General features: G+C 40.2%; 1 protein-coding gene and 1 long non-coding RNA gene across 15 annotated transcripts in view; one reads left to right on the top strand and one right to left on the bottom strand.

Annotated features, from left to right (window-relative positions):
- Positions 1 to 14,700, top strand: part of LOC144581457 (uncharacterized) — a 35,141-nt gene extending 20,441 nt beyond the window's left edge. Inside the window, exons 2-3 of the long non-coding RNA XR_013532312.1 lie at positions 12,149 to 12,329; positions 14,541 to 14,700. This is a non-coding gene — a long non-coding RNA (uncharacterized LOC144581457). The remainder of the gene's footprint in view (positions 1 to 12,148; positions 12,330 to 14,540) is intronic.
- ARL15 (ARF like GTPase 15) overlaps positions 1 to 24,520 on the bottom strand; it is a 436,720-nt gene that overhangs the window by 339,633 nt on the left and 72,567 nt on the right. For 2 of the 14 annotated variants that reach the window (XM_078365507.1, XM_035291577.3), the window contains exon 1: positions 24,151 to 24,346. The exons of the other annotated variants lie outside the window; for them this stretch is intronic. Coding sequence is in view for 1 of the 2 variants with exons in the window: in XM_035291577.3 (XP_035147468.2) it covers positions 24,151 to 24,195 (45 nt within the window). In the remaining variant the exon portion in view is untranslated. Of the gene's footprint in view, positions 1 to 24,150; positions 24,347 to 24,520 lie in introns of those variants that run through there. 14 annotated transcript variants of the gene reach the window in all.

Raw genomic sequence — 24,520 nt, 5'->3', positions numbered from 1 at the left:
AAATGTTGTGGTAGAACAGTACTGCCATCTACCGACAACTTTTACCAGTGCCTCGGGAGTGTTTCCAAGAGCAATCTCCCATTTACTTGTATCTGACCCAAGGAAGACTTCAGACACCGTGCAAGTAACCAGAAAGAAGCAACATTCAGATTGCCCACAGTTTTACTTCTGACTTTTAAAGAGTTAATATCGTCTCTCTTTCTATTAAAAAAGAGCATGGTTTTTAAAAAATTGTTTTTGAGTTGTTAAAATATAGTGATCCACAGAATGAATATTTTCTAGTAATTAACATGCAGCCAAGAAGACGGCTATGCCTATTGCTACAGAATGCTCATGCTCCTACAGACAATGCCGTGATAACATCCTATCCTGTATCTCTGATGCAGAATTAGATTCATTATATCCTCTATTGACAAAAGCAGATCACAAGACCTCATAAGCAAGATTGGATATATTTATTTATATGTCAGTCATAAAGTATCCATATTACCACCCAGGAATCACCTTATGTGGGGTCACTGTGGGTCCAAGTCTGGCACTGGATTCCTGTTGTAGTATAAAAACACCTAGGGTTTATCTTGGTGGGGAAGTCATGGCACACACTGACATCGCAGATTTGACAGAACTCAATTGCTATGGCATCACCAGGGGAAGAGCCTTTGCACACCTTCTATAATGCTCAAGAAGATACCAAGTAGATGCTTTACACAAGTTCTGTCCATTTTTTAGTAGTTTAAAAGTAGATATCAAATGGGGAAATAAGCAATATAAACATTCTTGAACCCATATGATGGAGCAGCTGAAGAGGACAGCTAATCTTCGAACTGTGTACATGGATGCTGCATCCTATTAATAATGTAAAATATATATAATTTTGGTCTATGGATTTTAACATTTTATGGAAACACTGCTACTGCTTTTTTTTTAGGACAGTAATCTGAAAACAGGTTACAGACAGCAAACACGTAAATGACAAATTTTAAAAAGGATTTAGTCTGCACTAACATAGCCCTTTTAGGCCACATAATTGAAGAACTCCAAGGAACCACAAAATAAACTGAAAACCCCAGACATAAAGAGATCCACTTATTAATTAAAAGCAGCTCTCTTTCGCTATTAAAATAAGGTTGGCCATGCATACTTTATTGCTGTCACAGTCTCACATGAGGCAGTATTCAAAACACATAAAAGTAAAGTTGAATAGTTCTCTATGTAGGGAATGGAGTTAAGTCATGTCTGCTTGCACAAAACTGTTTTGCAAAGCAGCCATATATAGAAGATCAGGGTGGAAGAAAAAAAAAAGACTAAAAATCTCAAATACAATGCCTTTCTTTGGTAGGGACAGTGAGGTGTGCTATAGATAACATGAGTTGAATCAAGAAAGGCCTAAAACTTTCCTTGTTTAAAACTAGAACTAGAAATCAAGACAATCACTGCAAAGAAAGAGGCAGGGAACTAATTAAATAAATTACATACTAATTAAATACAAGTTATTTGTGGACTTTTTTTGTAAGTCTAGGTTTTGTTTTTAAACACAAAAATTCTGTATCACACTGGTTTATCTGTGAGAAGAGGCACTGGTCACAAAAGAGAGAGAGAGAGGAAGAAAGGGGAAAAAAAGAAAAGAGAATGACAACAGTAACTACCAATATTTCATAATGCGGTTTTTAAGAATTTCCAAACACCACATTAGAAATATTGTGGTTAAAAAGTTCATTCCTCATACTAACTGTTCTTTAAAAGCCATAGGCAACCATATGGCAAAATCTAGAACTAAAATGAAAAGGATAAAATGTGTCCTTCCATATTTAATATTCATTTCTTAATGAAATGGATAATCTACTGGTATCTTGGATGAATAAACATATTTCTTTGCAATGACTTGCAATGTCAGAACATAACAAGATTATTTATGGACTTTAAGAAAAGTATGGAAACAAGAAATTCCTGTAACAGATTATTAAAAAAAGAACAACTACCACCTTATTTTATGCGTTACTAATAATCATGTAACTATTCCAACTGTATGGTAACTGCCATATTATGGTACTGCCATATAACACTGCCTAGTTATTTATGTCTCACAGATTATATAGTACTAAAGAAAGTTACCTGTTACCATATGTAGACATTCGTGGTTGGCAGATGTGGAAAATACTTTACCATAAAGATCAAAATTGACTTAAAAATTGACCAACCATATGAATGTGATTTATTTATCCCTCCTCCCCCACCTCCCTTTTGTTTGCTTTTGCTGTGGATGAAAGAAGGAAAAATAGAAGCTTCTAAAGAGATATACAGCTTTCCAGAGTCAATGGTTTATCTAAGTGAAGTCAGCTACTGAACTTTATTCAGCTGGTTTCTCCCCAGAGCACGTCTTCATTGAAGTTTCTGTTTGACACGTTTCATTACCTTGGAAAATTCTGGCATGAAATGCTATTACTGGTCTTAAGTTAGAAATGTTCTTCTTGCTTGACTTTTTAATGTAATAATCACCCTAGTTTCTTAATCTAATAAGCACCTTCACACTCATCCCATGTTTCATGATACTAAGAGAACTTCGGACACTGTGTGCTAGTTCCACTTTCCTACAAGTTTGTTTGCTAGTGAAATTAAAGTCTATCCCACTTAATATATCTCTGAAATTAGCAGTGGCCCCCAGCAAGAGATAAGAGACAATGCATGTCATATAATTTACTGGGAACTAACTCATGGCGACCCATAAATTGTACAGTCTGCCTAAAGCACCCCCTTTGCCGTAGTGAGATCCGCAGGGCCGACTCTAGTCCTGGCACTAAGATAGATAAGTCCTAAGAGTGAAATCAGTAGACATGTATCTTTTTTTTTTCCCTTTAATTCTGAATAAAATTCCAGAATTTAGGGCAGTGAAAAACACTTCCCCCAACCCCCGCCAAAAAAATCTGACATTTTCTTTCTGCCGAAAGTCTAATTTCTCTTTCCCCAAATTGCTTCACCATATGGAAGGAAAGAATCTCCACCTTTTATCTTCAATCTGTATCACAGTTTGGGCATATATGAGAATTTTGTGTTCACTTTTAATTTTCTCGCTTAGTTAAGAACAACTAACAACTTTCTTGTATGTCAGGACCCAAAATATGTACCTCCAGAGTTGTGGTACATTTCACACAGGTCAGAAGACAAGCATTATGGAAATGAAATGATTTTATGATGACTTTGCTTTAATGGGGGTTTTACACAGGGGCCTTCCCGGGAAGATGTCCAGGCAAATTGTGTCCAAAGCCCAGAATGAAGGGAAAATTCACCTTGATGTAACATAGTTGAAGAGGGATTTGCTGATTTGTCATTTTAAATGAAACGCAAACTCCAATTCCAGCCCAGTCTTGAGAGCACTCCTTTGTCCTCTTACTTAAGGGATTTTTTTTTCTTTTTACTTTCTTTCCTTTCTTTTTTTCAAATCCTACAATTTCTTCTTGAGAAACCACTCAAGAAGATGGGGTACACACAAACACTTCATAGATATATCTTACATGTACACACACGCACACACCCCTTTTCAAACAAGGGCTAATAAGAGTCCAGTCAGCCTTGAGATAATAAATCCAAAACAATCCCATTCTTCTTAAACATAAACTTCACACAAAGAACTAGATATAAACGAGCCGCATTCAATAAGGATAAATAAATCTCTGTCAAGCATACAACAGGACCAAAAAAAAAAAGAAGTCATGGGGGCCAGAGAAGTAATTTCTAGATTATTTGGCCAGAAACACACACATGCACATGCACATGCACAGACACACACTCATGCACATGCATGCATGCACAGTGTGTGCACACACATACACAAAGTTTTTCATTTGGAACATTTTTGAACAATGAAAAGGCAACAGAAGTTTAAGCGTCTTGGGAAATACTCTTCCTGTGCCAAATAAGCATAAACAAAATAAATTCTAAAAGCAAATGTTAAATACTGGAGGATGGGGAGTAAAAACGGGCCAAACTGGAGTGAAAGAGCAATCCTGAAATAAAGCAAGTTTCTCCGGAACCCCAGTGAATCTCACATTTCTAAGAAGCACAGTTCAGTTACTTGAGCTGTCCTTTGAACAAAAGTTTAAACTTAAAGAGACAGTATAATTAAGTCAGCCCCTTGGGATTTTATTTAAAAACGTGATACTAATTATTTTCCCCTAAAACATCTAGGAAGAATGTGGCAACAAAGTGGCACTGTGCTTCCCCCAAAACCTTCAAAGCTGGGATTCTATTTAGTCAACAATTTGGCTAGGACTCACCACATAAAAAACGACCAAGAAAAAACAAAAACAAAACAACAACAACAAAACACACACACACACACACGCACACACACTCTTGAGCAGCCTGTTTAGACACTGTAGTACTTGTTCCACAAAAGTCATCAGAGCGTTCTAGGAGCTTCTCATCCAGGTTAACACTGACGCTGCTGGTCAGCAATAAATCAAAGCTATGCTCGTCACACAAGCACGTAAAATCATCACCTTAAATGGTATGAAAGTATTTGCGCTGTTGGAAAGTAGGGAATGGGGTGAGGGGAGGAGCAGGGATAAGGATTCCTTCTTTCCCATTCCACTCTCGGCTTCTCTTGATCTTCCCAGGGTGGAGAAGCAGTTGGAAACTATTCACCCACCCCGTTACTGTGGGAAGAAACTGGAGGGCCCTAGTGAAAAATCGGAGAACTCTTCTTCACACCTTTATCTCAAGCCTTGGCTTAAGATATAATACTTTTTTTTTTTTTTTTTTCTGAGACTGAGTCTCAGTCTGTCGCCCAGGCTAGAGTGCATCGGCACAACCTCGGCTCACTGCAACCTCCGCCTCCCAGGTTCAAGTGATTCTTCTGTCTCAGCCTCCTGAGTGCTGGGACTACAGGCATGTGCCACCACGTCCAGCTAATTTTTGTTTTTTTGTTTCAATACAAACGGGGTTTCACCATATTGGCCAGGTTGGTCTCAAACTCCTGACCTTGTGATCCACCTACCTTGACAAGGAGACAAGTTATTTCAGAGTCAAACTGGGCCTTAAAATTATCATGCATCATGTTATCAAAAGGCAGTGACTGTGGAAGGGTAAATGTCCTCCCTCCTCCTTTCATGAGTGCACTAACCCATCCTCCCACCATGTAAAAAAAAAAAAAACCACTTCTACTTTTTGTTAAAACATACATCATGTAAAAAAATATATATCCAAAATGGCTGGGTTAAAAAAGACCATGTAGAAGGTGTCTGTGTAAAGATTTGTTAAAATGTAGAGATTTAAAGAACTAAAATTCTTTACTAAAGAATATTTTCAATAATTTCATTGAAATTTCATGGTAGCTTTCTTGTGGCATTTTAGGGTTCACACAGTAGGCTATGGTTTAGGAGCTAAACTTTAATGCAATTCCAGAGTTTCTTTAAATAGTTCACTTTAGTGATAGAAAAGGGTCTATAGGTTGATTGACGATTGATAAACTATTTGGCCCACCAGGCATAAATTTCCATTAGATAGATTATTGGGACTTTCACAGATAACCTTGGTAACAGCATTATCTAAATATGAAAAAAAACAATCAATTTTAAGATTCTCAAATCAGGGCTTTAAGAATATAGATTCAAATAGCATATGACTAAGAACTTACTATGTACCAATCAAATGGCATAAAAATATATGCAACATGGTCATTTTGAAAAATTAAAATCTAACGCCATGGTAGGTCTGAACAACAAACTTAACACAAGGCAGAATGGACTGAATATACTGAGAACAAAGAGCAACTATGAGAGCGCTGGGGATGGGAAAAGCTTACTTGACCTGAGCACTGGAGGCATGTCAGGAGGAAGTTATAGAAATGCTTTGGCATTTGAGTAGCACCTTGAATGTCAGGTGCATTCCGAGCAAAAAGTACACATCGGTACAAGCAGAATAAAAACTCAGGCCATGGTCCATAAATAGACACGCCAGAGCTTACATTGTATTAGGATGATGTGCACTCGTGGCCATACAACACAGGAACACAATGAAAGTTAGGTTTTAGAAAGTTAAGACTCAGCAGAGCGGAGTTAGGAGGAGTGAAGGCAATCATGAGGAAGCCAGGGGAACCGTCTAAGCCAGAGGACACGTGGGCTAAACTCCAATGGTGGCAGTGGGAACAGACCTGCACACAACCGAACAGGCAGTGGGAACAGATCTGCACACAACTGAAAGGAGATGCCATCTGACTGGATGGCAATGTGAAGAAGAGGGATGAGACAAGGAGGACAAAGCAGATGGCATCACAACTGAGACAAGGCACAGGAAGTGGAACTGACAGAGGGGAGAACGAGAAGGAATTTAATCTTGAAGAATCCAAGTTTGCAAAGGCAGCAGGACAGACGCATGCAATGAGTGGAATGAGAGGTTAATTAGTTAATTGATTAATTAGTTGATTAATTGATTTCACATCCATTCTCCAAAAGTATTTCAAATGGCTCAACTATGTGAATCCAGAAAATTATATGGAAAAATATAAATAACTATAAATCAGCATCTGGGCTCAACATTCAGAGATTGGATTGTGAAACTCAAGAGGGATCTAGGGACTGAAACTGAAAACTTGGACATCATCAGCGTAAAAATGATAGCTGTCACCACCCCTTGAGAGAGGGAGTGGTGAGAAAGGAGGGGAGAGAATATTCTATTTTTTTTTTTTTTACTTTATAACAAACTTTTATTGCTTGAATTTTTATCAATAGCACATACTACTTTTAGTGATATTTTTAAAGCCAATTTTTTAAAATAAAGCAAAAAGACTGAAGCCATAGGAACAGGCAGTATCACAAACTGCCTTCTCAAATACGTGCAGTTAATATACACAAGCACTCGGGTGGGCACTGAGAGACACAAAGGTGATTCCAACCCAAGTCTTGTGTGAGTCTGATGGGAAAATGCAGGCACTGGAGTCCAACAGGATTCAAACTCCTCTCCCACTAATAGTTACATAGGTGAATTCTTAAATTCCCTCGAATTCGGCGGGCACGGTGGCTCACACCTATAATCCCGGCACTTGGGAGGCTAAGGTGGGCGGATCCCAAGGTTAGGAGATTGAGACCATCCTGGCCAACATGGTGAAACCGTGTCTCTACTAAAATACAAAAAGTTAGCTGGGCGTAGTGGTGCATGCCTGTAAACCCAGCTACTCAGGAGGCTGAGGCAGGAGAAACGCTTGAACCTGGAAGGCGGAGGTTGCAGTGAGCTGAGATCGCGCCACTGCACTCCAGCCTGGTGACAAAGCAAGACGCTGTCTCAAAAAAAAAAAAAAAAAAAAAAAAAAAAAAAATCCCTCAGGTTTAAATGTTCTTCTCTAAAAAATGAGGCAAGAAAATATCTCATAGAGTTCTTGTAAAGATGAGACAAGTTAACAGAGCTAAAACCCCTAACAGGCAGCATTTGGCACAAGTAGGTACTCAATTAAGATTCCTTGATTTTCCATCATTCTGCTGAGATGGAGAAACTCAAAATTTCAGTCAGGTAGGAAAAGAGACTAAAAAGAAGTGGTCAGAGAGATCACAGCTGAAAAAAGCTGGCACCATGTCAGGAGGACCGGGGAGAGAAGCAAAGCGCATTATCCATCCACTCAACATAAATGTACTGAGCATTTATACATTCATAAATGTATAAAATCTGCTGAGAGGGTAACTATGTCAAAGGTGGTGGATTTGGTGAGAAGTAGATTATCTGACAACTAGGAAAGAGGTAAAGAAGTCCTTGCTGACTTGTGAGAACAGTTCCAGCAGAACAGCAGGAAAAGATACTGCTTGGCCAGAGGGCTAAGGAAGGACTGGCTGGTGAAGAGTAGCACTAGGAAGAAGTGACAGTTCTTTGGGAACTTTGTAACTAAGGGAACAAGAGGCTCTTGTGAAGCGAAGGTTTCAGGAAAGTAGCTCACAGGATAAAAGGAGGAGAGTCAGCGGAAAGGGAGAGAGTGATGATAGGGAGGAGGTGGCCAAGTTCATTCACAGTGTAAGGCCCTGAAGCTGATGATTGGGTGCCCAGAGTGAAGACGCTGACCTTGGAAAGGAGTAAGGACACATCACCGCACCGGGAAGAAACTGTGAGTAGGTTGGAAAGATGGAAAAAGGTTCAGGTGTAAAGGAGAGCTGAAGAAATTCAACTGGATTACCATCTACCTTCTCATTGAAAAAGGAAGTAAGATTACCAGCAAAATAAGGAGAGCTGATGGAAATGGGACCCCAGAATGAAGAAGGATCGGAAACTGAAAGGACTTTCTCAGGAGAGTGAGGTTGTTCCAGCAGAGGCAGGTGGCACACACATCAATACTAAGCATGTAGCCCAATGTGATTTCCTCCAGTGATTTTCAGTAGCTTGGCAAGTAGACACGGGGGGAGTAGGAGGGTAGTCAGAATAGTGAGTAAAGCAGAATTTAAAAGGGCAAAGGATTCTAAGGATGCCAGTGAGCAAACAGCTGACGCAGTGGACTGAGGAGGTCAAGGCCTGAAGGTTGAGCAAGAGAAGGATGAGGAGTGACAGAAGAAAAGCGACAGGTGGAAAATGGCCTTTCATTGGATTTAAGATGAACAAGCAGGTTTAGAGGAAGTGAAGGAATAAGTAAGTGAAAGAACAGAAGGCTGTGACTGGAAGACAGCTCCAAGTTTGAATCCTTAGAAATGAGGCAATTCCAGGCCATGCAAAGAGTTGAGGCTGACTGATTAAAGGGAATGCAGAAATTCCTGGAATCAAAAGGCCAGGCCTCAGCCATTCATGACACTGGAAGCCATGGTTACCTATGATCATCATATCAGAAGACCAAGCTAGGGGAAGAGGAAGAGCCTTGAAACAAATCCAAAGGAGGAGAAAACAGGGGAAACAGAAAAAGTGTAACTTTCTGAATAGATTATTTTCAAAGGCTATTAGAGATAATGTTTCATTAGAAATAATGCCTTGCTTTTAGTCTGTTTAGGTCTTATTAAAAAAAAAAAAAAATGGGCCGGGCGCGGTGGCTCAAGCCTGTAATCCCAGCACTTTGGGAGGCCGAGGCGGGTGGATCACGAGGTCAACAGATCGAGACCATCTTGGTCAACATGGTGAAACCCCGTCTCTACTAAAATTACAAAAAATTAGCTGGACATGGTGGCGCGTGCCTGTAATCCCAGCTGCTCAGGAGGCTGAGGCAGGAGAATTGCCTGAACCCAGGAGGCAGAGGTTGCGGTGAGCCGAGATCGCACCATTGCACTCCAGCCTGGGTAACAAGAGCGAAACTCTGTCTCAAAAAAAAAAAAATGAGTAAAACCTTTAAAATCCACAGCAGAAAAGGCCATTCCACCATTTATATGCCTTCAACTGAAGCAAAAAACAACGATCTGACTCCTTGCTCTTCAACTCAATGTATTTGATATAGTTTGGCTGTATCTCCAACCAAACCTCATCTTGAATAACTGTAGTTCCCATAATGCTCATGTGTTGTGGGAGGGACCCAGTGGAAGATAACTGAATCATGGGGGCAGTTCTCCTGGTAGTGAATAAGTCATGAGATCTGATGGTTTTATAAGGGGTTTCTCCTTTCGCTTGACTCTCATTCTCTCTTGCCCTGCCACAATGTAAGATATCCCTTACTCTTCTGCCATGATTGTGAGGCCTCCCTAGCCATGTGGAACTGTGAGTCAATTAAACCTCTTTCCTTTATAAATCACCCAGCCTTGCGTATGTCTTTATTAGCAGCATGATAACAGACTAATACACTATTTCACACAGCATGGCAAAGTAACTGGTAACAACTGAGGGAAAGGACACTGCTCCTGTAAGCACTGAGGTCAAGTTGTCTGAGCTCCTAATCTACCTCCATACACTGGAGAAGAAGGAAGCCTGATGGCAGGATCCCTCCACAGCTTGCTCAAGCACAGGTGAGCCACAGCATATCCTCCTGGAGCAAGCAAGGTGATGTGACTACCACAAGATCTAATCTCATCACCTTTACACAGCTCTTTCATATCCATTACCTCTCTTAATCCTTACAGGCTCTCTGGGAGGCAGGCATTACTATGAGCAGCTTTTTTATCAATAACAAAATAGAGACTTGTGGGGCCAGAAGACTTGCTCAAAGTCACTGAGTCTGGCAGTAGCCGAGGTCCTCCCACCCATGAATTTAGCCCTTTCCACTAAATCCCACCAACTGAATCACTGCAAGGACAAGATGCACAGGAGACAGCACAGTTCAGAGAGGCCTGAATACTCCTGGGTTATTTTTAAAGTCACATGGGGCAGCTAAAACATAAGGCAAAGTAAGCAGCACTAACAGGTAACCTTAGGGATACTTGAGTTGTCACTTAAGACAACTTTTCCACATTCAAGCACATTGAACAATTGTCAGTCTGCTCACATTTGTGAGAAAACAAGAAAACCGAGTTGACAAAAATCTAAAGTGACAGAATCATCATGTCAGAGCTGTTTTGTAGGTACAAAACAGTAAGTGGCCTCTGAGTGTACAGAAGGAGGTAACATTTTCTGCAGAATAACACCTTTTCTGAGAAGAGACTGAACTGGCAAAAGCAGGAGATAAGAGGATGGATTGGAAAAAACAAACCACCACATCTTCTCAAACCAAGAGAAAGACTCGGTAGAAGTAGAGAAAGAAACTTGGGATCCCTATGTCTGTAACGCCAGAGGACCCTGGACACCTTACAAAAAAATTATCAGAAATGCAAATTATCAGAGAGCTAATTTCTAAGGTCAGCTGGTGCTTGGCACAGTGGCTCACACCTGTAATCCAAGCACTTTGGGAGGCAGAGATGGGCAGATCAAGAGGTCAAGAGATTGACACCATCCTGGCCAACATGGTGAAACCCATCTCTATTAAAAATACAAAAATTAGCCAGGCATGGTGGTGTGCACCTGTAGTCCCAGTTACTCAGGAGGCCGAGGCAGGAGAATCACTTGAATCCAGGAGGCAGAGGTTAGAGTGAGCTGAGATCGCACCGCTGTACTCCAGCCTGGTGACAGAGTAAGACTCTGTCAAAAAGAAAAAAGAAAAAGAAAACATACTCCAATTCCAGTCTCTGCCTCGCACATCTCAGATCCCTAAAAAAGAGGCAAAGGGGAAAAAAATTATCTATAGAAAGCCTGGTGTCCACTAAGCCTGGCAATACATTCTATGACAGGCCACATTTTATCACAAAATACTACAATCTGAAAAGTTCCCTGAGATACACATTGCTAATCTAAAGAAGTGTTGAACCAAATTGTAACTAAATCACCAAATTCTGCATAAAGCAGGGGGCAAAATAGGTTCAATATCCAAGACTAGATCAAACAGGTGAATTTACTCAGATAACTGGGCATAGCCCATCTTTTAAAGTCCTATTACCATGAGGACTGACTCCCAAGACAACAAAAGAGAAAGTCAATGAATAATCATGATATAAGGTCATTCTCACTTCCCCATCACTGTTTCTTGGAGTTTTTATCAGGTTTTACAATAAAAATTTATAGCTATCTGAAATAGGTCTAACCTCTTCCACAAGTATTTTGCTTATTAGTTCATTCTTTTCCTCCAGCCCATGTAAACATCAGTGTAACCTTCACTTTTGTGGTAAGAAAAATACTCCCTTTAATGAACTTCAGGAATCAGGAAGAAAACTGCACTAGCATCACGGATCCCATTTTAAGGATTCTAAGAATTCTTCGCTTAAGAGATCTGTTTTCCATATTCCCCAGTCTCCTTTAAATGAGATATATGTGAGATATCATATTACTTTAAAAGCACCAAACATACTATCCCTGAAAATAGCATGTTTCCTGTTGGTAGAAGCATGTAAGGTGTATGTGAGAGACTTCTGGGTTTATTCCGACTCATGTTTCTGGGGGCTTCTGTGACACTTTAGGAACACAAGAGCCCCTCTTTCCACTTTGGTTGTCATTAGTCACACAGCTTTTCTTACTACTCACTGCTTGTCTGAGTCGTCTCAATTCATTAAACATTGTCTGAGCTATGGGCAAGACTTCAACAATGGTGACATACCCTTTACACTAGACCAACTAACTACAGCCTTCCTGGAAAACAATCCTTGGGCAGTAGCAAAGCCTGTTGGGTCAGCTAACAACATCAAGTCATATTAGGATCTCAAGGTTTGTCTTTCTTTTTAATTTGTGTTTTCTTCTCCAGCAGTTACAACATGCACCTTGAGATGGCAACAAAGTATTGACTGAATGTGCCTGCCCCCTGGTGGCTGGCGGGGTGAAGGACACACTGTAGAACTCCGGGTACTTGCATCAGAATCAGACAAGAGATACGGGAGCAAGGACACAAATCAGAATTTGCTCTACTGGAGTATTACAAAGATCTGGTATAAAATGGAATAAAATATAGTTTAAAAGAGAAAAACATTAACAAGAGACAGTTTTAGAGACAAGTCACCAAGATCTTAGCTTGAGATACACGAACCTAGGCCCCTTTTGCAGAGTTATGAGCAACTACTTGTGCTAAGAATCTATGTGCACCTATTGTTGTTCTAGCTTCTTCCAATTCAATTATAATCTTAAGCGTGCAACCCCAGCTACCACGGGATTCTTATGTGCAGCCAGTACAGATAATTGGTCCTGAATCTTGGGCAATGCTTCTAAGGTGGTTTCCAGGGTGCACCTGGATCAGAATCAGACCCATCCTACACTTACTGAATCAAAATCTCTGGAGGTGGGTCCTATATTCTGCATTTCCAAAGCTTCCCAGACAATTTTTTTTTTTTTTTTTTGAGACAGAGTTTTACTCTGTCCCCCAGGCTGGAGTGCAGTGGCATGATCTCAGCTCACTGCAATCTCCACCTCCTGGGTTCAAGTGATTCTCCTGCCTCAGCCTCCCAAGTAGCTGGGATTACAAGCATGCACCACCATGCCCAGCTAATTTTTGTGTTTTTAATAGAAATGGGGTTTTACCATATTGGCCAGGTTGGTCTCAAACTCCTGACTTCAAGTGATCTGCCCACCTCAGCCTCCCAAAGTGCTGGCATTACAGGCATAAGCCACCACGCCTGGCCCACAGACAATTCTTAACAATGCTATGCTGAAGAAAATACGATTAATAGAAAGGGTTATGAGTAAGTAACTCCTGGTCATGGAAGTAAATAAAGGTGCCTTAAGACAGGCTGACCTGGAAACTATGAGACAAGCTTCTCCAGAGTGGGCCCCATCAACAAAGGTCTAATAGGAGTAGGCTTCAGAACAGGCCAGATAGACTCAGCTTACAATGAAACCGGCAGGAAAGGCCCCATTACGCCTGCATGGCTGTTTGGAATGGATTTCCTTTTTCTTAGTGGGAAGCCCTCTCCAATCCACCTTCTTTTCACCTCTCACATTATACCTGTACCCCTACCCCTCACCCCAGCCCACAGAGAACAGACAGCTTGAGACAAAGTACTTTTTGAAGAAAGAGGCATCTAGCAGTCTCTTTTTCATTGCCTTCTCCCTGGGAAGCAATTATTTGGAAAATAGACCACTCCTTGGCCATCTTGGGTTAATCCAAGTCAGTCTATTTCAGCACTGATCACCATCCCACACATATGCATAAAGCAAAATAAGCATACAGTCAGTGCTCCTTAGTAGAAGAGCCTTGGCAAAGAACTCCCTGAGGTAGGGTGGGGGTTAGGCTGAAAGTATGTAACTTCTAAGGCCAGAAAAATGGGTTGAATTGCTTAACAAAAGGCCAAAGAAGGGCCACATGTGCTCATAAATCATGTACACTGACAAGGGTTCTAAAGCCTTGTCCTGGATATGCCCTCTTTGAAATATCCTAATGGTTTTTGGTCAAGATTTAGAAAAGCCAAAGCTTGGGTAAGTAATATTCAGTAAATACATGACACCAAGGGAATTTCACTTAGCAGAGCCGAATAAATATAAAGTTTGCACCAAAAACCAAATACAAAAGAACCTTCCTAACTCCTGACAATCCTGTATGAATGACTGGATTAATTCAAAATCAAAATCTCACATTCCCATCTAAATCAACCAAAGAAATGTGTCAACATTGGCTAAGAGCATATCCGCTGTGCCCTAAGCTATAAATTTCAAAGGTTCCACTCCAACAGCAACCCTGAAGGGGGCATTTGACTGATGAAGAAGTGAGTTTGGCATTGGTTAGGCAACTTGCCCCAAATCATACAGTTCTTAGTGGTAGAGGGAGAAAACTGAAATAATCTGCTTCGTGGTCATTGCTCCACACCACAGGGGTTCCCTCAGAGACATGGTCTAAACTGGCTATGGCTGATTCGGATCCCATTGGCAATCTTACCTCTCTATTCTCTTTGAGGCCAAATTGTCCAGAGTGACTTTAAACCTGGATTCATAAACTCAAATGCCTTTAGGGCAGGTAAACAAACAAACAAAGAAACAAACCCTAAGCCTGTGAGGCAGCAGTAAGAGGGAGTAAGGGAGACTGCGGAACAAGGAGACCTGCGGTGACTAGGAACGTGGCTTCCTACAGGCATTCAAACTCCACTGTTTAAAATCAACTCTGCATTGCCCAAAATCCATTTCTAGAGCAGTGCTCTGTTTATGTCTTATAGAAAATGAAAGGAAACATGAACCAAAAGTGCACAAAGAAGCAAGAAGAGAATGCCTTGAATGGCCGTTCCCAACCACCAAAGACATGTACCCAGATGTCTCAATACAGTCTCCTCAAATGCCATGGAACTATGTCAAAAATATATATATACCTTTCTAATGAACCAGCTCCCACTCTTGATATTCTGATTTCTCTCAAGGAAGTGATCACTTCCCCAGCCAGCTGGACTTTGAAAAGGTGTCATCTGGACCTTCCCCTCCCCTGTGAGGTATGACCAAGTCTTCCCTGAAATCCTGTCATCTCCTCTGTGCGCCCTCATCCAGGCCCTCACTCCCTGGGGTGTCTTTCTTGTCCTGTGCATCCAGCATTTTCCCTTAGATCCCAGTAAAACAAATTACTCAGTGTGTGCAGTCCTTCACAGTTACAGTGTGCTTTTGCCATATTTCCTATTTTAGTTTTGCTTTTGAGTGACATAACAGTTTAGTAGGCAGGAAAAAAAATTCTATTACCATTTTACAGGAGATGAAAGAAATATTGAAAGGAATTAAGTGATCTGGCCATTGCCACTAGAGAATCTTACTAACAGCATTTTTACCTAGATCAGTATTCCATTTCTCTCTCTCTCTCTCTCTCTCTCTCTCTCTCTTTCCCCTGCTCTTTCTGATCTCCAGAACTGTATAAGCCAGCTGCTTGGGGAATGTTTCCACCGGGACATCCCACGAACACATTAAACTCAGCATGTCCAAAACCAAATGCATCCTTGGCTCCTCTCAACTTCCTGCTCTGCTGTGCTCTAGTTCAGTGAACAAAGGTCACCCACCTAGAAACCTGGAAGTCCTGACTCACCCTCCTTCACTGACCCACCCAGTCACCAATTTTCAATAGTCTACAAAACTATTGAACTATTTCTTGAAACCAACAGTTTCTCTCAATCCCCACTGCCCACTCTGCCACCCTCAGCCAGCCTGTAATGTCCATTTCTGTCTCTCTCATAACACTCTTATCTGCACAGCCCCAGTTAATCCATTCCTCACACTTCACCTTGAATAATCTTTCATTCTGCTTCTTACAATTTGATGTCTCCCCAAAACCCTCAAACTAGAAGCCAAACTCCTTAAGGCTGACAGAGCTCATCAACTTCTCGGGGTGGTACCTCGGTATCTTAGCTCAGGCTACCATAACAAAACACCAAAACCTGGGAGGCTTAAACAACAGAAATGTATTTTCGCACAGTTCTGCAGGTTGGAAAGTCCAAGATCAAGGTTTGAGAGGGTTCCGTTTCTGATGAGGGCTCTATTTCTGGCTAGCAAACAATCACTTTGTCCTCACGTGGCCTTTCCTTGGTGCATATGTACGAAGAGTGAGGGAGCTTTCTGGTGTTTTTAAAATAAGGACACTAGTACTATCAGATTAGGGCCCCAACTTTGTGACCTCATTTAACCCTAATTACCTCCCTATAGGCCCTATCTCCAAATGCAGTCACAATGGGGCATAGGGCCTCAACACTGGAACTTAGGGAGGCAGAATTCAGTCCATACTCCCTCTCCAATCTCAAACGAAGATCTGACCACTTAGTAGTCTACCCTGTGGCCATACTGACTGCTCACTGTGCTGTCTCTACCTCCAGATCTTTGTGGAGCCCTCTCCTTTTCCTTAAGCTCCCAATACCTTTTGCTTAACTAACCCCTGATTCTTTAAGTCTCAGCCTCCATAGTCTTAGTTCCTCCAAAAAGTTTTGCAATCTGACCTGCAAGCCCTTTCCCCTCTGGAATTAGAGGCCTCAGCAAATGTTCCCAAGACCCTGATCACATTTGCCTGTATCCTTTACTAGATTCTCGGCTCTTTGAAAGCAGATACTGAGGCTGTCTTGTTCACGGTTGTGTCCCTAACATACCCCAAGAGTACTATAAATACATAGTACTCTTTCAATAAATATTGTCAAATGCCATTCTCAAAAAGGTAGGTAGAAAAACAAGAAGGGAAAGAGAGACCACAGTAAGCAATGGCTCCTTACTATCTATGGAAAAAAGTTTCCAGTCACTGGTCTGACATTAGAAGCTCCCTTCTACTTGGCCTCAAGACCCTAGGGTTAATAACTGAAAGGCTGCACAGAAGAAAAGCAGGGCCTTATGCTGCCTTTTGGGGTAAAAATAGAACCAAAAGGTAGAAATATGGGAGAAACAGGGCAGACTGGGAAAGGCAGGGGTGCTTATTAAAGACGCATGTCTCACACCTGTAATCCCAGTACTTTGGGAGGCGAAGGCAGGCGCATCATGAGATCAAGAGATCAAGACCATCCTGGCCAATATGGTGAAACCCTGTCTCTACTAAAAATACAAAAATTAGCTGGGCATGGTGGCACACACCTGTAGCCCCAACTACTCAGGAGGCTGAGGCAGGAGAATCGCTTGAACCCGGGAGGTAGAGGTTGCAGTGAGCCAAGATCGTGCCACCGCACTCCAGCCTGGCAACAGAGCGAGACTCCATCTAAAAACAAAAAAAAAGATGCATGCCCACCTACCACCAGGAAAGCCACAAAAAAGCTTTTCAGAACCTGTGTTCAGGGACCTCTCAGGTCTGTTCTACCTTCAAGACACATTATTTTCTCCTCTGATTTCCTCTATTCCCACAAGAGCCAGCAACTGCAGTCTAGCCTCAGCCCCTTTTTGGCTGACTCCTGTTCACCCCTGCTCTCATACACCATCTTTGTTTCCAATGGCTTCACAAACCCAGACCTATGCTTCCCCTAGTCCAGCCATTCTCAATGTGTGCTCCATGGACTCTGGAGGGTCCCTAAGACCCTTTCAGAGGATCTGCAGGGTCAAAACAAATTTCATCCTACTAAGACGTTATTTACCTCTGCACTGTGTTTGCATTAACACTGCTGGAGAGTGAATGAGTGAGACTGCTAGTGGCACCAAACTGTACCAGCAACCATTGCACTTTTCAATGCCATGCACTGGTTAAAAAAAAAAAAAGGTCAGTTTCACATAAAAACGACCTTGATGAAGCATTAAGCTATCAATTTTATTAAACATTGGCACTTTACTATTCTGTATGATGAAACGGAAAATACATATAAAGCATTTCTGCTCTGTGTAAAAGTCTAAGGGTTGTCTCAAGGAAAAGTACTTGTGAACTGAACTAACTTTTCTCAGAACATCATTTTTACTTGAAAAATGACTTACAGACAAACTATAATTATTCAAACTTGGGTATTTCACAGATATTTTCTCAAAAATAAATGAAGTGGGCCTGTCAATTCAAGGAAAACAACTGTTAGCATTCACTGCCAGTGACAAAATTCAAGCTTGCAAATGAAAATTAAATTATTAGAAAACTTGTATCTGCCACCATGAACTTAACATATTTTACAAGACTGATATTGTGTCAACATTTGGATGATTTACATAACTAGATAAACCAATATTTTCCAAGACCAATGCATAATATTACAAAATCATGCCTGAGCAAAAGAGTCTTTCAAGGTCCAAGAGAGATTACTGGATTTTAACATAACTAACTAGAATAAATTAACTGACAGAGTTTCAGGTTCCACAATGCAAGCAGCCCCTAAGAAACTACCATTTGATTGCTTAGATGTGGTATCACAGAAGACCACTCATAATTATCAGAAAAGGCTATTAAAATATTCTTTTCCAACTTCATAGCTGCATGTGGTTGAATTTTCTTCACATACTTTAACCAAAACATACAACAGAGTAAATGCAGAAGCAAATATGAGACTCTAGCTGCCAGACATTAAATTAAGATAATTAAGCCAGACATTAAAAAGATCTACAAAGATGTAAAACAATGTCATTTTCTCACTAATTTTTTTTTGTTTTGGAAAATATAGTTATTTTTCATTTAAATGTTATAGCAACATGTAATGGGTTTATTTTTATTTTTTTTTATTTATTTATTTATTGAGACAGTCTCACTCTGTTGCCCAGGCTGGATTACAGTGGTGAGATCCTGGCTCACTGCAACCTACCCCTCTGTGGTTCAAGCGATTGTCCTGCCTCAGCTTCCTGATTATAGGTGGATGCCAGCAAGGGATTATAGGTGGATGCCAGCAAGCCCAGCTAATTTTTTCATTTTTGTAGAGATGTGGTTTCACCATGTTGGCCAGGCTGGTCTTGAACTCCTGGCATCAGGTGATTCACCCGTCTTGGCCTCCCAAAGTGCTGGGATTATGGAGTAAGCCACCATGCCTGGCCTGTTATTATTGTTATTTTTAAATGCATTAGTAAAAAAATATTTTCAAAGTGGTCGCTATTTTAATAGCTAGAACATTAAATATCAATAACCACATCAATAAAAGCTGTTTGGGAGCCTTAATAATTATTAATGTGTAAAGGAGTCCTGAGACCAAAAAGTTTGACTTCACCGGATATTTGAAAACTACAGACCCCATCTTACCCATGAAGCTTCCCTAGACATGGCCAACCCCCCATGCTCTCCCTGGCATTCTATTATAGCATTCACTGGTAAGGCCACTAATTTAATAGTCATATGGTTGCTTTATGTTAATTAATTATGTTTTTATACGATAGTCTCCTGGTGTCCATGTTTAAGAATTTTAGGGACTTTGCTTCCAAAGCTGTTAACCCAACTAGCTCCATGAAAGTGAAACAAAATTATGGACTTAAATTTCTATCTGTGTCAAAAAAAAAGCAAAATGCACCCTCTAGTGGACTTGTAAGCTCATAGAACACAAAAGAAATGTATTGGGTTGTCAGAATTACGACTTTGTCCCAGAAAATTCAGATAATAAAATAATATATGAGCATAGGGAAATTAACTTTAATTTTTTGATAATGTTTTTAAAAGAGCTAAGAAAATGTGAAACCAAATCTAGTTTCAATGTAGTTAATAACTAAATGTAAAAGTAAACCTGAGATCATGCACAAAAACTTCTTTAATTCCTATGAGTTGATTATGTATCAGCTATCCAAAATAATCTGTTCAAATTATGTCTTATTAACTAATTTTAACTTTAAATATGTAGAAGCATTAACACTGATAGAGCTGGGATTATTATTAGTTCAATTTCTAAATATTAAAACTACACTCAACTTACAACCTGGGCATTCCAATGACCTTCACAAAATTTGAAAAAGGACCTTTGAAGGATGAGAACCCATACTTGGGGTATACCTTTGTTTAACTCTGTATGTAATGTTAAAAAAATTTAATTCTGTGCATCTTTCTCCAGGATGACGTAAGAAAAATGGTTGAAAATATACTCAACCTTATCAGATAAAATAATGTAATGACATGAAAAGATGTCTAAAATATATGGTTAAACTGAAAATGTGGTCACAGAATAGGTGGCATGATCTAATTTGTTTTAAAAAGGTACACACATGTACCCATGTTTATGAGCACATACACATGGTAATTCTATAAACAATTTTTTTTTGAGATGGTGTCACTCTGTCACCCAAGCTGGAGTGCAGTGGCTCGTTTGTGGCTCACTGCAGCTTTGACCTCCTGGGTTCAGCTTCTTGAGTAGCTGGGAATATAGGCATGTGCCACCATGCCCAGCTAATTTTTATAATTTTTATAGAGACAGGGCTTCAATGTGTTGCCCAGGCTGGTCTCGAACTCCTGGGCTTAAGTAATCTGCCTGCCTTGGCTTCCCAAATTGCAAGGATAACAGGTGTGAGCCACCATCTTGGGCTATAGTAAAGTATTAATATTTGTTATTTCTGGCAAGGAATATACATTAGTAGCAAATATAATGGAAGGGCATTTGACTAAATTTCTATACTATTAAAATGCTGTGAGCATTTTAAACTCAAAATAAAATATGGAATTTTTGAAGAAATTACAGTTATAATTAATTCAAAGCATTGTATGAAATGGGAATTATTTCATCAACTAGGACATTAAAAGGTTTGAGTAACAATAAGAAATTTGATGTAGCTATTTGGTTTTTAAATCATGATTTGGAAAAGAAAATTTTTTAAATGTTTTTATCACCAGAACACAATGTCTGATTCCTCTGATAATAACGCAAGCTGGACTGGTATATGAAATCCTCTCTGCCACTTTTAAACTCTGGCAGAGACAGCTACTCTTTCCAACTGATACTATCTGATCAGATAACTATCTTCCTTTTTAAACTCTCAATTTCTATAATTTCTGAAGTACTGAGATACTGTCATAGTTATGGAAGCATTTTCTAGCTTTGAGTTTTTATAGATCTAGCTTCAGCCGCACAGCCTGGTGGGTACCTATATTTTAAGTGAATAATTGGCTTTACTAATCTCAACTGCAAGTGGCCAAGTTGAACTAAAACTAAACACACAAACACACACACACAAAATAAAATCAGTGGTATTACAAAACTACAACCACTAAGGAGCACACTCATCTAATTTTAATTTGAGCATCAGGTGCAAAAAGACAGAAATGATATGTTTGCTTTGTCTGTCATTTTAATCTGAATACACAGTATCTTCAAGTCAACAACTTAGGCAGATGGAGCAGACTGGCCAAAAACAAATTTCTATTGTCAACACTTCTATGAAATTCTACTGGTCCTTTCTCACATGCCAGTGTTTCACTCTCTAATCATATATTGCCCTGTGCATATATTCATTTAAACAAAACCCTTCTTTTCTTCAAGTAATTAAAACTCTTAAATCTTTTATCTATTTTTAAGCCTACTTCAATTAATATTTGTATTTAGACATTTGTCTAAAGTGAAAAGTGTCCCACCAGAACATGTTGAACCTTGGTATTCTCCTTGTGAATAGAATTTAGCTGGACACATAGCCGCTCAACTAGAGAATGCAGTTTCCAGATTCCCTTGCAGCCAGGTATGGCACTATGACATCACTGGAACATGAGGGAAAATGATGTGTACAAGAGAATTGTTTGCTCTCCTTTTCCACTCTTTCTACTTCCAATATGGTTTGGCTGTGTCCCCACCCAAATCTCATCTTGAATTGTAGCTCTCATAATCCCCACGTGTTGTGGAAGAGACCTGGTGGGAGGTAACTGAATCATGGGAATGTTTTTCCCCTGCTGTTCTCCTGATAGTGGGTAAGTCTCACAAGAGCTGATGGTTTTAAAAAGGGCAGTTCCTCTGCCATGATTATGTTTCCTGAGGCCTCACCAGCCATGTGGAACTATGAGTCTGTTAAACCTCTTTTTCTTTCTTTTTTTTTTTTTTTAAACACAGAGTCTTGCTCTGTCATCAGGAGCCAGGCTGGTGTGCAGTGGAGCAATCTCAGCTCACTGCAATCTCCGCCTCCTGGGTTCAAGCAATTCTCCTGCCTCAGCCTCCTGAGTAGCTGGGACTACTGGCGTATGCCACCACACCCAGCTAATTTTTGTATTTTTTAGAAGAGACGGGGTTTCACCATGTTGGCCAGGATGGTCTTGATCTCTTGACCTTGTGATCCGCCCGCCTCGGCCTCCCAAAGTGCTGGGATTACAGGCGTGAGCCACCGCACCCAGCTTAAACCTCTTTTTTCTTTACAAAGTACCCAGTTTCTGGTATGTCTTTATTAGCAGCATGAGAACGGACAAATAAAACTTCCCTATCGATAGAGAAGTACCCTGAAATATCAGAACATTATACAATTATCTTAATAGAAACAGTGTGCTGACAACACATGATTAGACAGGTAGATCAATAGACACACCAAAAAGGGGGAATATATCTAAGAATACACAGGGAATAATTACAAAGCAGGAGCATTTTATGTAAATCAGTATTTTCTATTTAAAAGCAAAGAAGACTATTAATAAAGTCTCTTTGTATACACAAAACTTAAATAATACAAAGGTTCAAAAAAACTCATCAAGTATACTACCATCCGAAACCTGGCACAGCAAATGTAAACTGTGTTTTCAAGACTGTTACCACCTGAGGGCGCCATTTCCGCTGACTATAAGAAACGAGGGTGATCCTTTGTAGAAATTTGTCTTGAATTTGCCAAGCCTTGGAAAATAATTTTTTAGCCAAAAACGATCACTGTTTTATCCATGGTTAATGTAGCATCTCAAAAAGCAGGAAACAGATGGACGACTCACCAAATGGGGCTGGGCAACCAACTAACCATACGGGAGGGAATAACAAAGTTGCATCCCTACTTCACTGCTTACTCTAAAATAAATTCCACTGGGAATTTAATTTTAACTATAAAAAACAAACCCACAAGAGTACCAGAGGATGTTTAATATAATAATAATTTTTAAATCTTCATATTTTTAGGGGTGGGGAAGAGCATTCAAAGGATGAAAGGAAAGCATCTGACCATTCTTTCCATATCACTAACTCCCAGCATCCTTCCTGGCATTATGGTAACCCCGTCCCTGAGTTTCACAAAGTTAAAAAACAAAATGGAAATGGAAAAAGAGGGAGCAGCCCAGTCACTTAATTTTTCATGCCAAAGTCACTCCATTTTTCATAAGCCCAGAATCAGGGGTTGATACTTCGTGCCTTGGAAGCACTGCCCAAGACCCCAGAACTGCCAGCTCCAGCTTCTGAGCCTGAACTACTCTTTATCCTAAACCTGGCTGGCCCTAACACACACAACAATCACAAAGAAACTGTAACAATAACAAAGAACCCAGCAACTGTTAAAACCCTGAGGAAGCCAACAGTGACTGACCCCTTCCTGACTTCTAAAACCAGCTCCAAGTCAAGCCTGTGAACTCGAGTCTCACAGGATGCCCCATTCTTCCCATATCACTCTGCCAGAGAATATTTTTTAGGAACATGGAGCACTAGAATGAGTGGTTATCTCTAAAGCCATCTTAAGTTTATATTCTTCAGCAACTCTGACTCAATAATCTGACCTTGACATTAAGCCAACTTCACAGACCAACTGTTACTTCAAAGAACAAGAGAAACCTTGAGTAAAGGTCATATGAAAAGTGTTTTCCAAATCATTCACAAAGGAAACAGATGAGGTTGTTGTAATAAAGCATGTAATCAATGCATTTCATGAGCTAAAAAGGTATCCTCAAAAACAAAAAAGCTTGACCCAGGGTAGACTGACACTGTCAAAGGTTTGGGGCCTGATGTTGATGACTGGCAAAGACAGAGATAAAATGAACTCATTCTAACATTCAAGTTAGAGTTTTCTAATCTAATCCACAGCAATCATCTTGAGGTAAAATACCAATGTGCCACTTTTATAGTCATTGATGGGGAACTAAGCCATCAGTGACTCTTCTAAGTAATGCAGCAGTTAGTGAGTGACAGAATCAAGACTCAGATGAAGTCCTCTGACTCTATGATCAAAGGTGTTTGACTCCATCCTCTAGCACCCTCCATAGTGAAAAGGACATTTAGGTTAATTTAGAACACCTGAAAAAGACAGACTAGCTGTACGACTATTAATAGATAAGAAATTGACTTCTCTTGGGGCAGTGTGGCAAGGGAAAAGGCTTTTATGAATGCCATTTTTTTTTCTAAAAAGCAACTAACCCTATTATCCAAGGCACTGGATTTTTAAAATGGCATCTGAAGAATATGGTTCAGGTATCTCTTCTGCAGTAAAATATTGGTAAAGACTCTTCCACCCCCAAATGTTAGTGTAGCTAAGATGATACATTTAAGACTTATGTGAATAAAGAATCACCTGAAATAAATGCTCAGTAAGTCTTTGGTGTCTCTGGATTGGCATAAGGGAGTCTGTGTTCCTGTAGAAGTGGCTGCCAGGGATTCCCCAATATATATTCTCCTCTCCTTTGTAGTAAGAGAACTGGGTACATAGGTTTATGTACCCAGTTATGGGGAAAATGCGGTGTTTTCCAGCCTCACTTGTAGTGAAGTGTGACCATTTGTCTATGTTCTGAAATATGAGAACAAATGAGCTAAATTCTAGAATGTTTCCTCAAAGAATGAAGGCATATGCTTTGCTCTTCTTCCTTTCTGCTGTCTGAAATGTGGGTGAGATGGCTTCAGCTCAAATAACCATTTTGGACAATGATGTTTAAGCCACCATTGCA

Source organism: Callithrix jacchus, chromosome 2, assembly GCF_049354715.1.
Source record: "Callithrix jacchus isolate 240 chromosome 2, calJac240_pri, whole genome shotgun sequence".
Taxonomy (NCBI): domain Eukaryota; kingdom Metazoa; phylum Chordata; class Mammalia; order Primates; family Cebidae; genus Callithrix; species Callithrix jacchus.
Note: the sequence above shows the minus strand (reverse complement) of the source record. Positions and strands in the feature narration are given on the sequence as shown.